The sequence below is a fragment of the Pangasianodon hypophthalmus genome, chromosome 16 (assembly GCF_027358585.1).
Source record: "Pangasianodon hypophthalmus isolate fPanHyp1 chromosome 16, fPanHyp1.pri, whole genome shotgun sequence".
Lineage (NCBI taxonomy): Eukaryota > Metazoa > Chordata > Actinopteri > Siluriformes > Pangasiidae > Pangasianodon > Pangasianodon hypophthalmus.
The window spans coordinates 16,723,937-16,743,226 of NC_069725.1; the positions used below are offsets into that span (position 1 = coordinate 16,723,937).

General features: G+C 40.8%; 1 protein-coding gene across 2 annotated transcripts in view; it reads left to right on the plus strand.

The window, feature by feature from the left end:
• plpbp (pyridoxal phosphate binding protein) overlaps positions 1-18,185 on the plus strand; it is a 30,853-nt gene extending 12,668 nt beyond the window's left edge. For both annotated transcript variants that reach the window (XM_026920784.3, XM_026920785.3), the window contains exons 4-8: positions 46-121; positions 304-444; positions 1,286-1,428; positions 17,085-17,183; positions 17,377-18,185. In XM_026920784.3, the coding sequence (XP_026776585.1) occupies positions 46-121; positions 304-444; positions 1,286-1,428; positions 17,085-17,183; positions 17,377-17,532 (615 nt within the window). In that variant the 3' untranslated portion in view covers positions 17,533-18,185. The remainder of the gene's footprint in view (positions 1-45; positions 122-303; positions 445-1,285; positions 1,429-17,084; positions 17,184-17,376) is intronic.
• The last annotated feature ends 1,105 nt before the right edge of the window (positions 18,186-19,290 follow it).

Sequence of the window (19,290 nt, forward strand, 5' to 3'; positions counted from 1 at the left end):
AAATATTTTACTCATATTTTACTGTGTCTGATCTTTTTATCTTAGATTTTGACATCATGCCCTGAAATTAAATGGCATTTCATTGGACATCTACAGAAGGGCAATGTTAATAAACTCTTAGGTAAGCAGGTTAGCTCTGTCATAATGGGTTTACTTCATAAGTTTATTGATTAAAAAAAATGCTTTCTTTGCCTTTGTTCTTCTAAACAGATCCATCTTGAACATGTATATGAAATTTATTCTAAATTTCATTAGAATAAATACATTATATTGAGTTTTGCCCTTTTTTGAATTGGCTTATAGGTGTTCCAAACCTTTACATGGTCGAGACAATCGACTCTGTAAAACTGGCTGACAAACTTAACAGCTCATGGCAGAAGTTACGATCTTCTAACACCCGGGGGTTACAGGTCATGGTTCAGATCAACACCAGCGGCGAGGAAAGTGTGTATTCATTTCACAGACAGCCTGTTATATTCACCTGTGTTATATAATATTCACCTGTGTTTGTCTCACTGCATACTTCAAGTACCTTTAAGCTCTGTAGTTGATCATGAGTCTTAAAGAAGAAATGCAAGGATGTCTATATATGCAAAAAGCAATTTCTGCATTTGTACATGCATACTTTTTCTTATAGCACAATAGGTTGATACTGGTTATTATGCTTAGCTAACTGAGCTACTCTAATTCTTTATTTATCTGATAAGGCATATTTGGAAAATAGGGCTGGGCAAATGTAAACTTAATTATAACAAAATAAATTGTGATTCCCAAGTACATCACTCCATCTATAAACTTTGTCTAAATGTGGCTTAAAAACAAAATCCAGACGTCCAGAGTCAGATCGCTTCATCACCCTGTTTGATTCTGTATTGTAGTCATCACCGAGTTAAAATAAAAAACATATTGTCTTGATTTAAGAAGGATTCACTTCTACATTCTGTAAAAACTGAATGCCTCTTAAGGAAATTCTTTGATTCGATATTTGATAACATTGTCCTCTCACCCAGCCCTACCGGAAAACTAAGGTTATTGAGGTTAGTGCCAGCAGAATGGCAAATTGTGTACCCCAATGTTCCATGTATGAACTGGAGCAAGTATACTTTAGAGATTGGTCAGCAATATTCAGCTTCTGACATCCAGAGCTGGACTAAGGCTATTTTCCTCAATGAAGCACAATATGCTTCATTGTCATACAAGATTTCATAACCTGAATATTAGTAATGAATCAGTGGTGTAGGACAGTAATCATTGTTAACTTTATTTGTTCTTTGTGCTCCATTAGGTAAACATGGCCTGCATCCTGATGAAACTGTTGATACGGTCAAACACATTGTATCTAATTGTCCTGCTCTGGTCTTCTCTGGACTCATGACTATTGGTCGTTATGGTTATGATCTCAGTGAAGGCCCCAATCCAGACTTCCAGGTATAGTTTTTTAATATAGATATATATATACAGTTACTATGTAAATTGGTAATTATGTAAGTCGGTGTAAATTATTATTATTTTGTCTTCTGGGAAACATGTAAATATCATATGTAGCTTATGAAGGTCAGTAATAAATGAAAAAATTAAGATATTTACATTTACATAAGATAAAAATTACATAAGATATTTACTTGTTTCCCAAAGGACAAAATAATAACAATTTACACCGATCATCCTGTTCAAAATTTTACACCCCGTCGGCTCTTAATATATCATGTTGCCTTCTTGAGAATCAATTAATGTTTACACCTTTTGTAATAGTTGTGTATGAGTCCCTCAGTTCTCCTAACCATGAAAAGATTGATCTCGAAATCATATAGCCACTGTTGGAAATGGATCAAATATGCTGGAAAACCAAATAATGTGGAGGATTTTTCTTTATTATTATTATTATTATTATTATTATTATTATTAAGAAGAGTGGCTAGTTTAAGTGCTCAGGACAAACAAGGGACTGATGAATAACTATCACAAAACATAACAGTCGTTTATCATCCAACAACACGTAGTATTAAGAATCAAACATATGTAAACTTTTGAACTGGTTTGTTTGTGTAAATTCAGTTATATTGTGTCTTGTGGACTATATGCAAACATGTGCTATGTGAAATAGCTTATTCAGGGCAGTACTAAATAAAAACAAAATGCAATTTTTATGATCCCTCTTATTCTTTTTAAATTATTAACATTTTGCAGATTCTGCAAGGTGTATGTAAACTTATGACCTCGACTGTGTGTGTGTGTGTGTGTGTGTGTGTGTGTGTGTGTGTGTGTGTGTGTATAAGTTGATGGTTCATTCAGGTCATGATCTGAGAAACTTGAGATTTCATTCATTCTCTGTTCAAAGCCATTTTCACCCCATGTGTGTTTATTAACTTATTAATTTAACCTTCACTTTGTTTAGAAGGGCATTAAACTTTATATTAAATGCACCAGTTCAGCTAGAATCTGGAGGTACTATTCTTGCATTTGTGTTGCCAGGGACTCCCTCGCTTTGTCGTTGTTTTTGAGAGATTTTCTGGCAATGTTGATTGTCCGGCAGGCTGGTTGGCCTTAAGTAGCATCTCAGAACCAATGAGGATGATAAACAGAGTGAGGCGTGAACCCGACAGAGTCTCGTAAGTGGGTTGCAAAACTTTGAGCGGTTCACAGTGGTGCGAAGGAGGGAGTTGGATGCTTTGCAGGAACCAGTATGAATGCAGAGCCTCAGAGCAAGCGTGACGTTGAGGGGTGAGAGAACTTCTAAAGCTCTTGGTTGATGAGACTTCCTTCAGATGTGGATGGAGAATCTCTTGAGCTGTTAGTTGAAGAGAACCCTTCTGGAGTAGTTTTGTGACAAGAACTCTGAAGATGTTAAGAGACCTCTCGTGATGAGGATGGATGATACTCTTTGAAGATGTTATAAGAGACCTCTCATGGATATGTTGGTAGTTGAGACTCAGAGTTCCCTTTGTGTCAGTGGATTTTAACCCTTTCCAGTTGGGCTGACCCCAAAGTGTTTGCTCCAATCAGCAGGATCTTGGGGCAGGCTGTAAACTGCATTCTCCTCCTCTGACACTAATTAGCATACAGGGCTCTGAGTAATGTGCCTTTTCTAACTTTCCACAAGGTTAAGTTTGAACTTTGGTCAGGAATTTGGTAACATGCATGTAATACATTTTACTCAAATTCATGTTATACTAACCCTTAGGAAATTTAATAGTGATCACACACATACGAAACATGACATACCTGCTGTTATTGATACCCTCATTAACACTATGATACATGTTCAATGATCAAAAGCATCATAATGGCCTGGTGGCTATAGGCATGATACATATAAGGAATGACCCTAAGAAGGCAACACATTTTCAAACTATGGTGCAACATTTTAAAAGTCATTGTCCTTACAGGAGATGGAAGGAAACTTGATGCATTTGTTAAAGCTGGGTTCTGTGGAATGTGTGACTGATGATGAGAACAGGGTGATAATTGTGTTCCTGGGGGAAAGAACAAAGGGTCTCAGTCCAGGGTCTCAGTCCTTGGGTGAGAAGTTATCAGTTTTGCCATCTTGTTGGGTGAGCCATCTGGTCTTGGCCAACGGCCTAAATCAATGAGTTTAACAGAGGGTCCTCTTGGCTGAGACGGTTCAACCTCTGGTCAGGGATGTCCTATCACTTGGTGATTGTTCACAGGACAGTTGAAATCCAGCAATCAGTAAACAAGCGATAATCAACTTGAGTCCACAAAGATTCAGAATTTTATGACTTCCTTGCTTTTCTTGCCTGTTCGCTCAAACTCTACAATTCTTGGCATGGATTCCACAAAATACTGGAAACATTCCTTTGAGATTTTGGTCCATGTTGACATGACTGCATCACGCAATTCCTGCAGAATTTTCAGGTACATGAAAGTGTACCTGAAAATTCTGCAGGAATTGCGTGATGCAGTCATGTCAAGTAGAATCTCCCATTCTACCACATCCCAAAGGTGTCCTATTGGAGTCAGATCCGGTGACTGGGAAGGCCACTGAAGAACACTGAACTCATTATAATGTTTATGACACCAGTTTGAGATGGCTTTTGCTTTGTGACATGGTGCATTACTGTGCATCATGCTGGAAGTAGCCATTAGAAAATGGGTACAATGTGGCTATGAAGAGATGCACATGGTCAGCAACAAATTCTGACCCTACCATCTGTGTGTCTTCAACTGGCCAGTTTTGGTGAGCCTTTGCCCAATACAGCCTCAGCTTTCTGTTTTTGGCAGACAGACGTGGAACCTGATGTGGTCTTCTGCCATACACATATACATATTTTGTGTTCATTAAGCGTAATCAGTAAAGGTTAAATATTTACCCAACTTACACATGTATGTATCTAATCTACCTAACATTCTGTATGAGAGTTTTTCATATACTGCTACTTTGTCTATTTCTGCAGCCCATACTTGAAATGATGTTCCTACCCTACTCCATCCTCTGAAAATATGGTTACCGCCCGTCTGTAGTCTTGGGCTGTAGGAGAACTGAGTTTTGAGGACTTCACAAATATACTTGTGAATTTGCATCCAGAATTGTGGAATTCTAGGGCAGGAGCATAAATAAGATCTCTTTCCTCTATTTCACATCGCCAGCATTCTGCTGTGTTCTTTAGACCTACTGTATGTAGTCTGCTAGGAGTCAGGTAGAATCTGGATCTTAAATTGAATAAGGTGTTTTCTAAGATCTTTTGACAAATCTAGTTAGAGCATATTCTATTCCTTTTTTCCTCCTTCAGTGTTAAGTCCCTCTCTCACACACTTTTAACAGCTAAAAGAGCTTTAGTACTGGTGTTTTTTGCCGGTATCTCAGCTAGTTGGACTGCTAGGTTCATCCACAGATTTTGCATAATAAACGCTGCACCTCTATGATGTTCTTCTTCTTTCGGCTGCTCCCATTTGGGGTCGCCACAGCAGACCATTGGTCCGCATTTTTGATTTAGCACAGTTTTTATGCCTGATGCCCTTCCTGATGCAATTCCAGATATAAATTTTACATTTGTAAATTTAACCCTAATGAGCAAGCCAGAGGTGAAGTTGGCAAGCAAAAACTCCCTGAGACAACATGAGGAAGAAATCTTGAGAGGAACCAGACTCAAAAGGGAACCCATCCTCATCTGGGTGACACCTTATAGTGTGATTTTAAATCATTTCTCTTCCATAACTGTATAATGCATATATAGTCAAAAGTGCAATTTTGTTAACAGGAAGTTATGAGCTGGAGACAGCTTAACGGGCTGAAATTAGACTTGACAATAGTATCAGGAATCGCCTATAGATTCCAACTATCGCGATAGCTATCAAGACAGATGATCCAGTCTGACGATCAAGTATGTTGTATCACATAACGACACTATACCAAGGGGGTGCCCTTTCTGGAGAAAGTGACCAGTACGCAAGGCGGCTTAAAGAGAAATCATAATAATAATAAAATAGTTTTGGCAATCCTAATCCCCATCTGGCAGTTGGTATCTGCAATTTGCCTAAGTAGATGTTATTTTTATTATTTTGTCAAGCTGTTTAAAATGTGACAGAGGAATATGGAAGTGAATTGAATAGGTAATTAATCTTTGGCATACAGTTAATCTTCAGAGCATTAACCTTCCCTGAAATAGACAATTATAAGTGGACCATCTATTGAGATAACATGATTTTTTTTTTAAAAAACTAAGGGGTCAAAATACTCTTATCAAATCAGTGATAGATGTAAAATTGTGGGGGAAATGAGATGCCTGAATTCCCTGTTTAGGCCAGTGGACTAAAAGGGATTGGGACTAAAAGTGGAGACAGCATCAATTTATGCACATATTCTGATATATACTGACATATGTGCATCATGTTATACCCCTGGGAAATTCTGCTTTTTTTCTTATAGTAAATGCTAATGGCTCTTATCAAATCAGAGCCAAGCAGAATAGCAGAGGTGAGAGATCTCTGCAGAAAACAGAAAAGCATAAGGGGCTGTTTACATGACAACGTTTTCAGCCAAAAACAGGAAATTTTTTATGCGTTTTGCCTGTTCATTTACACGACAACGGCGTTTTGGGGACTGAAAACGCATATTTTTGAAAACGGGTTTCAAAGTGCAAGTTTTTGAAAACGCCACCGTTATCGTCTCCATGTAAACACCCAATACGGGAATCTTTGAAAACGATGACATCGTGCACATGCGTAGTACGTGTTAGGTATGCAGACATGCGCAGTACGTGTCTATTGTAAAAGCAAGCGCGAACAACTCCTGGCCTGGCATACGTAATACAGCGTTTTTGGCCGTTATCGCGGATATGTGTAAACTTTGTCGTGTATACGTGAAACTTTTTGAAAACACAAGAGAAAAACTTTTCAGTTTTTGACTACATCGTTGTCGTGTAAACGTAGCCTTAGATTAGTCAGGACACAGTTGGGGTTTTGTGGTAGAGTATCGTGACTCTGTGTTTAGCTGCTGGTTAATTCATTTTGAATGCGGCGGCACGTGCAGACGCAGCGGCTCTTCTCAGTCCCAAAAATATGGTGTTTACATGTTTACCTTTGTGTAAGTCATTGTGTTTCAGTAAGTGTTCGTCGTGTTTGTCTGTCTCTAGGCACATTTATGATCGGTCGTTTCTGTTAGATATAAACAGAACTTTTATTTGCGAGTTAAATTCCACACACACTGCAGAGCTTCAGAGCTTGGGATTACTCCGCCGGCCTACCGACCTTGACTTCTGCACTGTCTCCGCTGAGGAGACGCCGCAGGCATCCGAGTTAGGCTAGCGGCTAGCCCACACAAGCCGGCTATTCCAACCATCCTGCTCGCCAAACTACGCTCGCAACGTACTCTCGACAATAAAATGGACCACATACGGCTACTGAGAACTGCTCAACGAACTGTCAAAGATTGTTGTGTCCTTATATTTATGGAAACGTGGCTCAACGACAATATTCCTGACTCTGCCATTCAGCTGGATCAGCTAACATTCTACCGAGCAGACCGAGCGGCTGAGAGCGGTAAGTCCCGCGGTGGCGGGGTCTGTGTTTACATCAATGATGCTTGGTGTTGTGATACTGTGGTAGTCTGCAGACACTGCTCTCCCCTTGTGGGGTTTATAATCGTCAAGTGCTGACCTTTTTACATTCTGAGGGAGTTCACAGTGATTTTGCTGGTCGCTGTTTACATTCCACCCAGCCCTAACAACAACGATAGGAATGAGGCACTCAGCACACTGTACCATGCCATCAGTGAGCAACAGACAACACACCTGGATGGATTTCTCATCCTGGAGATTTTAACCACGCAGACCCTAGATCAGTGCTACCAAAATTATATCAGCACATTGATTTTCCAACATGGGGAAACAATATTTTAGACATGGTTTACACAATCTACAGAGGAGCATACAAAGTCAGGCCTTTCTGACCACACTACTGTTATGCTAATGCCAGCATACAGACCAAGGGTGAAAGTCACCAAACCAGCTCAAAGACAGGTTTGTGTATGGCCAGAAGGTGCCTCGTCATCACGTCAAGGCTGTTTTGCCACCACAGACTGGGACCTGTTTAAACAGGCAGCCACCTACAACCAGCACACTGACATTCAGGAATATACTGAGACAGTCACTGCCTACATCACCCAATGCATTGATGATGTAACTGTAACCAGGACCATCACCACCCATGCAAATCAGAAGCCATGGCTGACAGGAGAGGTCCATAACCTGCTGAAGGCACGAAATGCTGCCTTTAGGGCCGGCGATGATGACGACCTGAGAACAGCTAGGGCCAACCCCAACTTTAAAGACAGCAGAGACACAAGGAGCCTGTGGCAGGGAATCCAAACCATCACTGAGTACAAACCCCCACCACAGACCTGCGATAATGACATCTCTCTGCTAAATGAACTCAATAATTTCTTTGCATGTTTTGAAGCACACAACACCATGCCTGCACGAAAGACTCCACCTTCTCTTGATGACCAGGTTCTGTGTATTTCTCCAGCCAGTGTGAAGAGATCCTTCTCTAAGATCAACACCTGGAAAGCAGCTGGTAAAAAGAGTTTAATTGGTATTTTCACTTCACCCTGTCAACTGCTTTATCAGCAACTAGTGAAATAGCAGCTATTGGACATTGAATATCAGCAACTGAGCACATAATATTAATAAAATGCCTAATATTATCCATTGAACTGCAGCCCAGAATAAAGCCAACCTGATCAGTACGCATGAGTAATCTATCTGCTATCCATTCAAATACATATTGAGCAAAGGAGGGGTTAGTTATTTTGTTCTACGGATAATTTGGGTAATTTGGGAACTCTAATGACATCAAATACATATGTATTTCTTTGTCGGTGGAGGTCAGGGTTGAATTGTACAGATCCCTGTAGTATTCTTTAAACACAATATTATTTTTTTGCATGCCTCTTTTCCTTTTCAGCACAGCTCTTCACAGGCTCAAAAGGGAACCCATCCTCATCTGGGTGCAACGGATAGTGCAATTATAAAAAAATCCCTTCTATTATTGTGTACTATATGGACAAATAGTGCAATTGTGCAACCAGTAAATTCATCACTGTTTTTGCAAGAAGTCCAGCTGGTTAAAATCTATCCACTGTCCACTGATGGAGTCCTGAGTACGAAGGTGCTCGTGGCAACTGCAGCCCCAAAGCCACTACAGCAATCGCAGTCCCAAGCCATTACAGTATAGCTCCCCATATGTGATCCCCATGCCATCTCCACAGCCCCCAGGTGGCGCCATCCCCAGCAATCCAAACAGTCCTTCAGGCAATCCATATGGGGCCACCCCCAGCAGCAGCGAGCGAACTCAACCGCTGAGAACTCCAATCAGAAGTAGGGCATCAGGATGGGTCAGGCAGTGAGGAGGAGCAGAAGGGGTCAGGATCACTGGCATCACTGGCATCTCACACGTGTAGCATGTGTAGCTCGACAGAGAGTGAGGGAGAGAGAGAGAGGGAGAGAAAGGAAGAGATTGTTAGGTGAGCTTTTGTCCTCTAATGGTTAAGCACGATGTACTTTGCATGCAGAGTGCAAGCAGGGACTCCAGCAAGACTAGCTATGACAGCATAACTAAAAGGGAGAGCCAGAAGCTAACACAGACAATGAGGGCACCCTGGGACATATGGCAGACTCCACTGTCGACAAACCTGAGTGAACGTGTGAGAGTGGGGGGCGACAGGATCCAAACATCCCAGTTCACCACAACACTCTATGCCTGTGAAACCCTCCAGACCTGCCCCTGTACCTAAGAAAACTATTCACAAAAGGCTTGACTAAACAAATATGTTTTCAGCCTAGACTTAAACACTGAGACTGTCTCTGAGCCCCGACCTCGGTCATAGTCAGTGCTGTTTATATTCCACCTCAGGCAGACATGGACACTGCCTTATGTGAACTACATTAGGCTCTCACTCAACACCAGACTCATCACCAAGACACTGCAGTTATTGTGGTGGGGGACTGTATCAGTGCCGACCATAAATGCGCAGCGCCAAATTTCCACCAACACATCACCTGCCCCACCAGGAGCAAAAGGATTCTGAACCGTTACTACACTCCATACAAAGAGTCTACAAGGCACAGTCTCATCCACCATTTGGGAAGTTGGACTATGCCACAGTCTTCCATATGCCTAGATACAAAGGCTGAAACAGGAAGCTCCGGTTCAGAAGGAGGTTGCATGCTGGACAGACCAATCGGTGGCCGTTTTGCAGGATGCTCTAAATGACGCAGACTGGGACATTTCAGGCATAGCTCCAGTGATATCAATGAGTTTACGGAAGCAAATGTGGGATTTATCAGGAAGCTGGTGGATGATACAGTCCACAAAATCACCTTCAGACCATTTCCCATCCAGAAGTCATGGGTGGAGAAATCCATCCACAAAGTTCTGAAGTCCGCAGCGCTGCCTATAACATGGGGCCACTGGAAACGAGTACAAGGCTGCATCCTACAATGTGTGCAGAGAGGTGAAGGAGGCGAAGTGGCTCTTTGGGAGGAAACTAGAATCACAGTTCCAACAGGGTGTCTCTAGGAGCCTGTGGCAGGAACTGAGAACGACAACAGATTATAACGCCATCCTCCAGAATGGAGAACGTGGACAAGTCCCTGGTAGATGAACTGAATGCTTTTCACACTCGCTTCGAGGCTGCAACTAACAGCGCTAGAGGTGCTAACAGCACTAGCAGTGCTCACAGTGCCAACAGTGCTAATGGCAGTATGCATGTGGAATATGTCAGAGCAGGTAACACTTTCATTATCTCAGAGCATGATGTGAGGAAGGCATTCAGAAGAGTGGACACCAGGAAGGTAGCAGGACCAGATTGCATTTCAGATCGGGCCCTTAGAACTGTGCTGACCAGCTAGCACCAGTGATCGCTGACAAATTCAACCTCTCCCTGGCACAGTCATTAATTCCCACGTGTTTTATTATTGTTTCATTATCACTAGTACCAAAGAAACCCCAGCACACCCGCCTCAATGACTTTTGCCCAGTAACCCTGTCCTCATCCTGACACCCTGGACCCATTAGAGTTTGCGTCTGTCCCAATTGCTCAACAGATGACGCCATCAAACATCTAGTACACCTAGTACACATAGCCCTGACTTGTCTGGACATCAGGAAGGGAAATTATGTTAAAATTTAACACACTAATCCCTTCCAAACTCACCACCAAGTTGGAGGACGTGGGACTTAGCCACTTTGTCAGTGGATCTCCAAATTCCTGACAGGCAGACCGCAAGCAGTATGGGTGAGCCGACATGTCTCTCCCTCCTTCACCTTCATCACTGGAGCACCCCAGGGTTGTGTCCTGAGCCCCCTGCTGTACTCATTGTACACTTATGACTGCATGGTCACTTCCAACTCTACCACAATTGTAAATTTTGCTGACAACACTGTTGTGATGAGTCTATTCTCTAATAATGATAAGAAGGCCTACCTGGAGGAGATTAAAAGCCTGGAGAACTGGTGCCAGAAGAACAACCTCGGTTCACGTCAGCAACAACCTGACCTGCAGTCTATCTACAGCAAGCGGTGCTGGACCAAGGCCAGGAAGATAATGAACCTCAGCCATCCTAACAATGGATTCTTTTCTCTGTTACAGTCAGGGAAGTGCTTCCACTCTCTGAAGGCCAACACAGCGAGAATGAGGAAGAGCTTCTTCCCACAGGCCATTTGTGCCCTTAACCATGACAACACCTAGGACTATTTATACATACACATACAAATACATACCTTAGATTTCTTTGCACAACATCCACACACCCAACATTCCTGTCAAAAAAATATTTATTATTTTGTTAGCTTTTTCATTGCAAGTACCTCAGCTCGATGTTGCACAGCATTGTATTGTGCATACAACTGCTTATACCACATACAATTCATATATTATTTGCCATCTATCTTTTATATCTTTATATTTATATTTTTGTATTTTTCTTTTTCTGTTTTTATGTAAATTCTGTTTTATGTCACTGGCCAGTCATAAAAAGCATTTCACTGCACTCTGTATGGTTGTGTGTGTGACCAATAGAATTTGATTTGAATTGATTTAATGTCTGCCGAGGCAGTGAGCATATACCCATCTGGGGACCTAACTGCAGGGATAAGACCTGCTGCTTCTCTCTGTTTTTAATATCTAGCAAGAACACACTGAACTCATGTTTGTCTCAACATAAAAATTGTGTCTTAACTGTCTCTCTGAATGTAGAATCTTGAAAAAAGTGATGAGTTGTACTGCTACCTGTCTGAACATATCCTTACATTACATGGGATTAGTTCCAAACCCACCCAGGCGTGATCCGAAATTTAAATGTTGCCAGTGTAGCACATGGAAATGGAGGGAATAAGTGTCTTGGTTATTAAGAAAAAATCTACTGCTGCTGAAAAAAGTATAATCCCACACCAAATGCCAATAAGGCCCAGTACTTTACACATCCATAGTAACGTTAGTGTTGTCTTTGCAGTTTACTTGATATTATTTTGCACTACTTCGGTCAAGGGTTGAGAACATTACCAAATTGAAATCCCCCCAAGAATATCATGAATCCCAAATGCTTGTATTTGACCTTTCAATTCTGCAAAAAAAAAAAAAAAAAAAAAAAAATCTCCTTTGGAGAGCTCATCTCCTTTGGGTGCATAAATATTAACCAGAATAATTTTTCCCCTGCATTTCAGCACGAATAATACAAATTCTTTCCCTGTGATCTTTAATCTAGTTGACACATTTGAATTGTAGATGTTTATTTACAAGTGTTATAACCCGTTTGCCCTTACTTGACCCAACATTGCAGAAGACCTGTCTATCCCAGCCTCCTATATAGTATATAGAATAGTTTTTCTGATTCCTCTGGGGACAAATGAGTCTCTTGGAGAAATGCTGCATCCCATTTTTTTATGTCTAAGACTCATCATTATGTTCTTCTTCTTTATAGTGTGATAAAGTTCCATGTGGCGAGACCATACTTCCATTAAAAGCTGCCATGTCTTATATGCTTAGAAAGGAAATTACATAACCAGAGTGCCACCCACTATTGTTGGCAGGTTAGACTCTGACGAACATGGTTCCACACATCCGTTCTCACAGATGGCCACCAGGCTACCTCCATGATCTTTTTCAGCATTTTCATTTGGCCTAAATGGCCCCTGAATGAACTGTCATGAAAATATGCTAGAAAGGATGGGACCAGTGTTTCAGGGTCTACAACTTGGAGGTTATACTCACCATATTTTGATGGTGTGTACCTGTACAATGCATCTTGCAGTTCTGTGTAATGGACTTGTCCTTTTCTAGGCTGTGGGCTTGACTCCCTTAACGCCCCCCCACACTAGGCTATCATTCTGTCATCCTTTAGAGGGAGGGTGGTAGCTCAGTCCATTGCTTACCAGCAACTGCAACAGCAGTGACCCCCATGGATTGATGGCCTCGTGACAAAGCATCTGGCACAACATTGCAATACACTTTTTTGTAGTGGACTTGGAAGGTGAATGCTTGCAGTTTTAATATCCAGCAAATCTTGAAGTAGCCTTTGGGCAGGTAAATGCATTATGGTCAGTGAAGACATCAAAAATAACTCCTTCCAGATAGTGACGCTGTTTCTTTATGGGCCAAACCACTGCCAAACTTTCTTTTTCAGCAGTAGAATACTCCCTCCAACTCCTTTTTCTTTAGGTGATTCAATGGAGAGGCTATATCTGCCAGCCTTGGGATAAACTTATGATACCAACGGACCATGCCTAAGAACATATGAAGGCTCTTAATGTCAGTAGGGACAGGAAAGTCAGAAATAGCTGCAACTTTTTTTTTTCCAGTCAATAGCCACTCCTTTCCCACTCCTTTCACTCTTTTCTATGTTGTCCAGAAAATTGTGTCTGGAAAAAAAAATGGTTCAAGGTTAGGTTGGCTTCATACAATTTCCTAAGCACCAGGTCCTTTAGATGACTGTGACCTTGAATATGTTATCAATATAGTCATCAATATGGGGGAAACACACTTTGCCTTTCAGGTCCCCCAAATACGTGGTCCATTAATCACTGGAAGGTGCTGTCAGCATTCCTCAAACCAAAGAGCATGACCCGGAACTGGAAAAGTCCCATGTGTGTAGTCACTGCTGTCTTTTTCTTACTGTCTTCACCCATCTCAGCCTGCCACTATCCACTCCATAAATCCAAAGTACTAAAATATGCAGCTCCATTCATATACTCAAGGATTTCATGGACCAGGTTATTGGATACACATCATGATGTGTCTTTGCGTTCAGGCCCTTGTAATCTACTGAGAATCTCCAGGAGCCATCTGCCTTGGGGACCAACACACCCGGTGAAGCCCAAGCTGATGAGGAAGGCTCAATGATCTAGTCCATTACTATTTGTTGAATGTGCTCCTGTATGATATGTGGTAGGCCCTTCTCCTAACCAGCAATGGCCTAATAATCTCTGGTTAGGGGAGTGCTTTGTATTTTGTTGGTTATACAGCAAGAATTCCTGAGCCATATACAGAGGCAAATTATCAGGTGCAAAGGATGAAGAAGGGAAATTTAAGAAACTTTAAGAAACGAATTTTCAATTTGGCATTATGTATTCACCATGACAAGCGTTGAGCTTTTGCTGGCTGGCACAGAAAATCCAATCCCAAGAGCAGTGGTAGATAAAAACTCTCAGTCTCCAGAATGTATGGTTCAAGTGCACACTGAATGTTGTGTAATTTATACAGCTGTAAAACCTTTCCAAGTGCCCTACTCTTGACCATTGACAGTTACAAATGTTTTGGTGTAGCATTTCTGTAACTGGTCATGTTCCCTGGAAATCTGTTTCCACAACTTTTTACTTGTAAGTGTAGTGCAGCCAGTGTCTACTACATCCTCCATCTGAGTCCCCCGGACTGCAGTGGCAATCACAAATAGCATTGGTGAGGTTTCAGCAGACACCACATAAGCCATTTTAACCCTTTCTTGATTTTCCTTTGCAGGCTTTTTTGATATTGCAGCAGCTTGCCCACTTTTCTGGATCTTGTTCCAGTACTGTTTGGACGTGGCCTGTCTTCACTAAAGTGACAACTTTTACTAGTTGTTCCACTGTGTTGACAACTCTTCTAAGGCTGCTAGCCAAACGTGGGTTGCACATATTAAGACTGTGGCATACAACCTCCTCTGCTGGCATGTCAGAACACCATTTTAAACAGCGTAATCTGTAATTGCACACAAAATCTCTGATGCATTGAACACATGCAGAAAGATGCTCCTCAATCTCAATCTGATAGTCAGTGGATAGAAATGCTTCCAAGAAGTCATATTTAAATTCTGCCCAGTTGTTTATTGTGTCTACCTACCAGCCATGTGCTAGCCCTTGAAGGACTGTGTTGAGGGTACCCAATAGCTCATGTTAGAGGCCAGAGAGAAAGATTTCACAGCGCTCCACAAAATCAAGACTCACCAAATGGATGGTGAAGTCTGGGACAAACTTCTATTAGCAAGGGAGACCACATTTTCTGAGGATGCTGCAGTGGGAGCTGAATGAGCAGTTGGCCACCAGGTCAGGTGGCTGCAAGTGCTTCCTTCCTTTCAATTTAATAAACTCAGTTTATTAAAATGATATGCAGCCTCATCTCTTAAGACTTCAGTGTGGGTCGCCAATTCTTTTTCCCTGGATAGCGTGCTATCCAAGGCACATTTCTGTTTTTCTTCAAGTGTCTCTAATCTTTCTTGCACCACCACTAAGAGATTTGGGCTTTCTAGTGTCTCTTCCTCCTACACTTCCCTCAACTGACTTGATACTTCATTTACAGCGGAGCTATGAGCCCTCTTAGTAAGATGACAATCATCCACAGGTGGCTCAGCAGAGATCACAGGTTCCTCTTGCTGTGATGCCATGTTGCTTCTGTGTGTTTGTATGCAACTTGTAATATATATTAAGGTCAGGTTTGTGTATACAATGTGTCAGATAGTCACAAGAGTGGATGGAATACTCAAACTGTGTTAAAGAATTACATGAAATATATATATGTACAAATATATTGAATTCAATTCAATTTTATTACTATAGTGCTTTTAACAGTAGACATTGACACAAAGAAGCTTTACAGAAATAAATACATTCAAATTAAATTAAATCAAAATAAAGGTGATGGTGGCAAGGAAAAACACCCTGAGACGAAATCTTGAGAGGAACCAGACACAAAAGGGAACACATCCTCATCTGGGTGATAACAGATATTGCAATTATAAAATAAATTTTTTTTTTTTATAACTGTGTACTACATGGACAAATAGTGCAATTGTGCAACCAGTAAATTCATTGCAGTTTTCACATGAAGTCTGGTTTGTTGAAACTATCCACTGTCCACTGATGGAGACCTGAGTGCAAAACTGCTCCCGGCAACCGCAGCCCCAAAGCCACCACAGCAACAAACAAACTCAAATGAAGCAATAATGATGTGCGAAGGACAAACAATATGATAGCAAAACTAAAAGAAACACAAAGTTCATGTGGTGTACGTAAATGGAAAACTTTGTGTGTGGGAAGAAAGAGTGGAGGAGGGATCCTTTAAAAACTCCAACGTGGTTGGAGGTCCAACGCCGCGATCCCTAAGGAAAGTTATAATGACAACCTTGCAATTTAGCAGTTTCTGTTCACTTTGCAGGATGCAGAGAGATCAAACCGTTGCAGTCGTCAGCTTTCTTCATTGCCATTCACCACATACAGCGCAAGTCATCTACTGCATTTGGTTTCATTCATAAATCCACATGCCACCAGTAGTACAAACAAAACCCACCACTTATCTCTCCAACAAAGCCACCATTCACCTGTATCTAGCTTCGCTCTCCCCCTTGTCCAACTTCCTAGTTGCACTTTTATTTTCTCTTCTCAAAGTCCTAGAGTTCTCAGCAGGTATCCGCATAAAAGTCCTTGTGTATTGTGTAATCTTTATAATTTGAAATTATGGGCCAATTTCAGATTATAAAGAGTACAAAACCGCTTTCCATGACAATATACTTGACACAAAAACACAAACATATACAAAGGCATACATACACTCACTGTCCACTGTATTAGGAATGCCTGTACACCTGCACATTCATGCAGTTATCTAATCAGCCAATCATGTGGCAGCAGTGTAATGGAAAAACCATGCAGATACAGTTAATGTTCACATCAAACATCAGAATGAAGAAAAAGTGTGATTTCTGTGACTTTGATTGTGGCGTGGATATTGGTGCCAGATGGGCTGGTTTGATGTTTCATAAATTACTGATCTCCTGGGCATTTCAAACACAACAATGTCTAGAGTTTACACAGAATGGTAAGAAAAAACCCATTGAGTGAGGGACAGTTGAGGCTGAAGCTCTTGACCTTGTATCTGCATGATTTTTTTTTTGCATTGTGTTGCTGCCACATGGTTGCCTGATTAGATAAATGCAGGAATGTGCAGGTTACAAGTGTTCCTAATAAAGTGGACAGTGAGTGTATATATACATATATTAGTTAGGAGTTAACCTGTTTGTAACAATGTTAAAAGAAAAGAAGCTGTGTTTACAAAAAAAAAAAAAAATCCTTCAGTTTAAAAATGACTCTGTGTGTAGATTCTGCTAAAGCGCCGTCAAGAGGTTTGTGAGAGTCTGAATCTTCCACTGGAACAGGTTGAACTCAGTATGGGCATGTCCACAGACTTTGAACATGCGGTGAGTTTTTAGATTTCTCCCTCATTTGATTTGTTTTTTTAAACTCATTACCTAAATTCTGTTCTTTCAAAGTGATTCTGAATTCAAGACAGACATGTAAACTGAAACTCTGATGTAATCCACATCATCCACATTTAACACAGCCATCCACATTTAACACAGCCATGTCTGTGCATTGTATTTCTTCTTTCAGATTGAGGTAGGCTCCACTAACATCCGTGTTGGTAGCACCATTTTTGGAACACGGGAATATCCAAACACTCCTAGCCCCAGCCCAGAAAAAAAGCCAGAGGTCGCATCCGAGGAAGTAGCAAAGAAGATGGAACGTCTTACAGTAAAAGAGCATTAAATAATAGAAACAGAGATAGACACACTGAATCTGGATGGTTTAAGAGAACCCAGCCACAATACATATCTTAATTATAGGCCTGGTATTCTTAGGAAAGGGTCAGACAGAAAAGTTGAAGGTAAGTTTCCTCTCACGTAGACACACATTTGTCCAATTTCAAACAATTTTCATGTTATATTTACCATTAACAGCATACTGAATAAAAATTTTATTTAAAAAATTTACTAGATAAACACATTTTGTATTTCTTACCTAAACTGTTAACAAAGTATAGCTTATGGTCATTGAATGAAGTGTGGATTGCAGTGTTTTCTGTCAGTAGACCACTTTCTCTGTCTCTCAGCATGACATGATGCTGACCTACAAAAAAAAAATGTTGATGTAAATGCACATGTATTGCGTAACTACTTGTCTGTTGCTGTGAAAGCTGTTTTAAAGGAACTGGTATTTGCTATTATTAAAAAGTTCCTATATAGAAATTTTGCATAAACTTTGAAACTGAAAATTGAAAGCACAAATTCCAGAGAAATGGTGGATATGTGTGATTTAGAACTCATACATTTTGTTAATTGTGACTGTATTACATTTAACCAGAATTTGTTTTGGATTTATGATATTTTTATGGTGATAAATAAAACAAACTATTTACTGTGTGCAAACACCTCTGAAAGGTAAATGGAAAATTGCTAGTTTTTCCTGCCACTTATCCACTGTCTTGCATTTAGTGGGTTGTTGAACAGTAAAAAATATGCACAAGAATTTGAAAGGCATATATTTTCATGTCATATCTCACCAAAACCAATTAGACATGATAATATAAAAATTTTTAATGACCCAAAGTCCAACAATGACAAAGTTGTCCTTGTCAAAAAGTTTTTTATTAACTGACCCCAGCCACTGGGGTGGTACAAGACAGTGCATTCCCAGTGCCGGTCCCAAGCCCAGATAAAATTGGGGAGGGTTGTGTGTCAAATTAGCAGACCACAGCGGACCAGTGAGCTGCTGTGGTGACCCCTAAGGGGAGCAGCCGAAAGAATAACGAGAGCTGAAAGGACCTGATCTCTCCTCATAAGTAGAAACTTTTCGGGGAAAAAAGGCCAACATTAGCAGTTTCTGCCATTTCATGCCAAAAAGCAGCTACGCTGCTAGCTGAAGAAGGTAGTGACAACTCGCTAACTAGATTTATAAACAACAAATTTCTTAAGTGAAAGCAGAGATAAAATAAGATATACTAGCGTGTAAAACTGTTTTGTATTAGGCTACTCAACTAACCACAGCTGCAGCGCCAAACGATTCTGACTGGTGCCGATATGTTTGTTTGACGTATCAATCGTTTATTACCATTTCAGTGACTGGCTGTTGGCTGTAAGGTTTCGCCCCTTTGAGAGCTCTCCCTATCATCATATGGAGAATCCCTGCATCTGGGCAGGACAAGCGAAGAGTGCATTGTCCAGTAAACATTGAGAGATTTTTTTCTATGTTTGGACATATGTTTATAATAATAACTCTGCAACGCAGTGTCATAGAAACACGATTCCACTTTCCTCTGATTCTTTGGGTCATGTTGGGACAGCATGTTAATTTCTGCCACATTGGATTTTCCACCATTTGAATTTTTTCAAACCTTTTGCTATGCTGGACAACTAGTCCATAATGCACACGTTTAACAGTGAAGTCAAACAGGATGTGAGGGCAAATCTCAGTAATGATGTGTCTTATTCAGAACAAACTTTGTAGGTGAGTAAATGAATTGTCCTA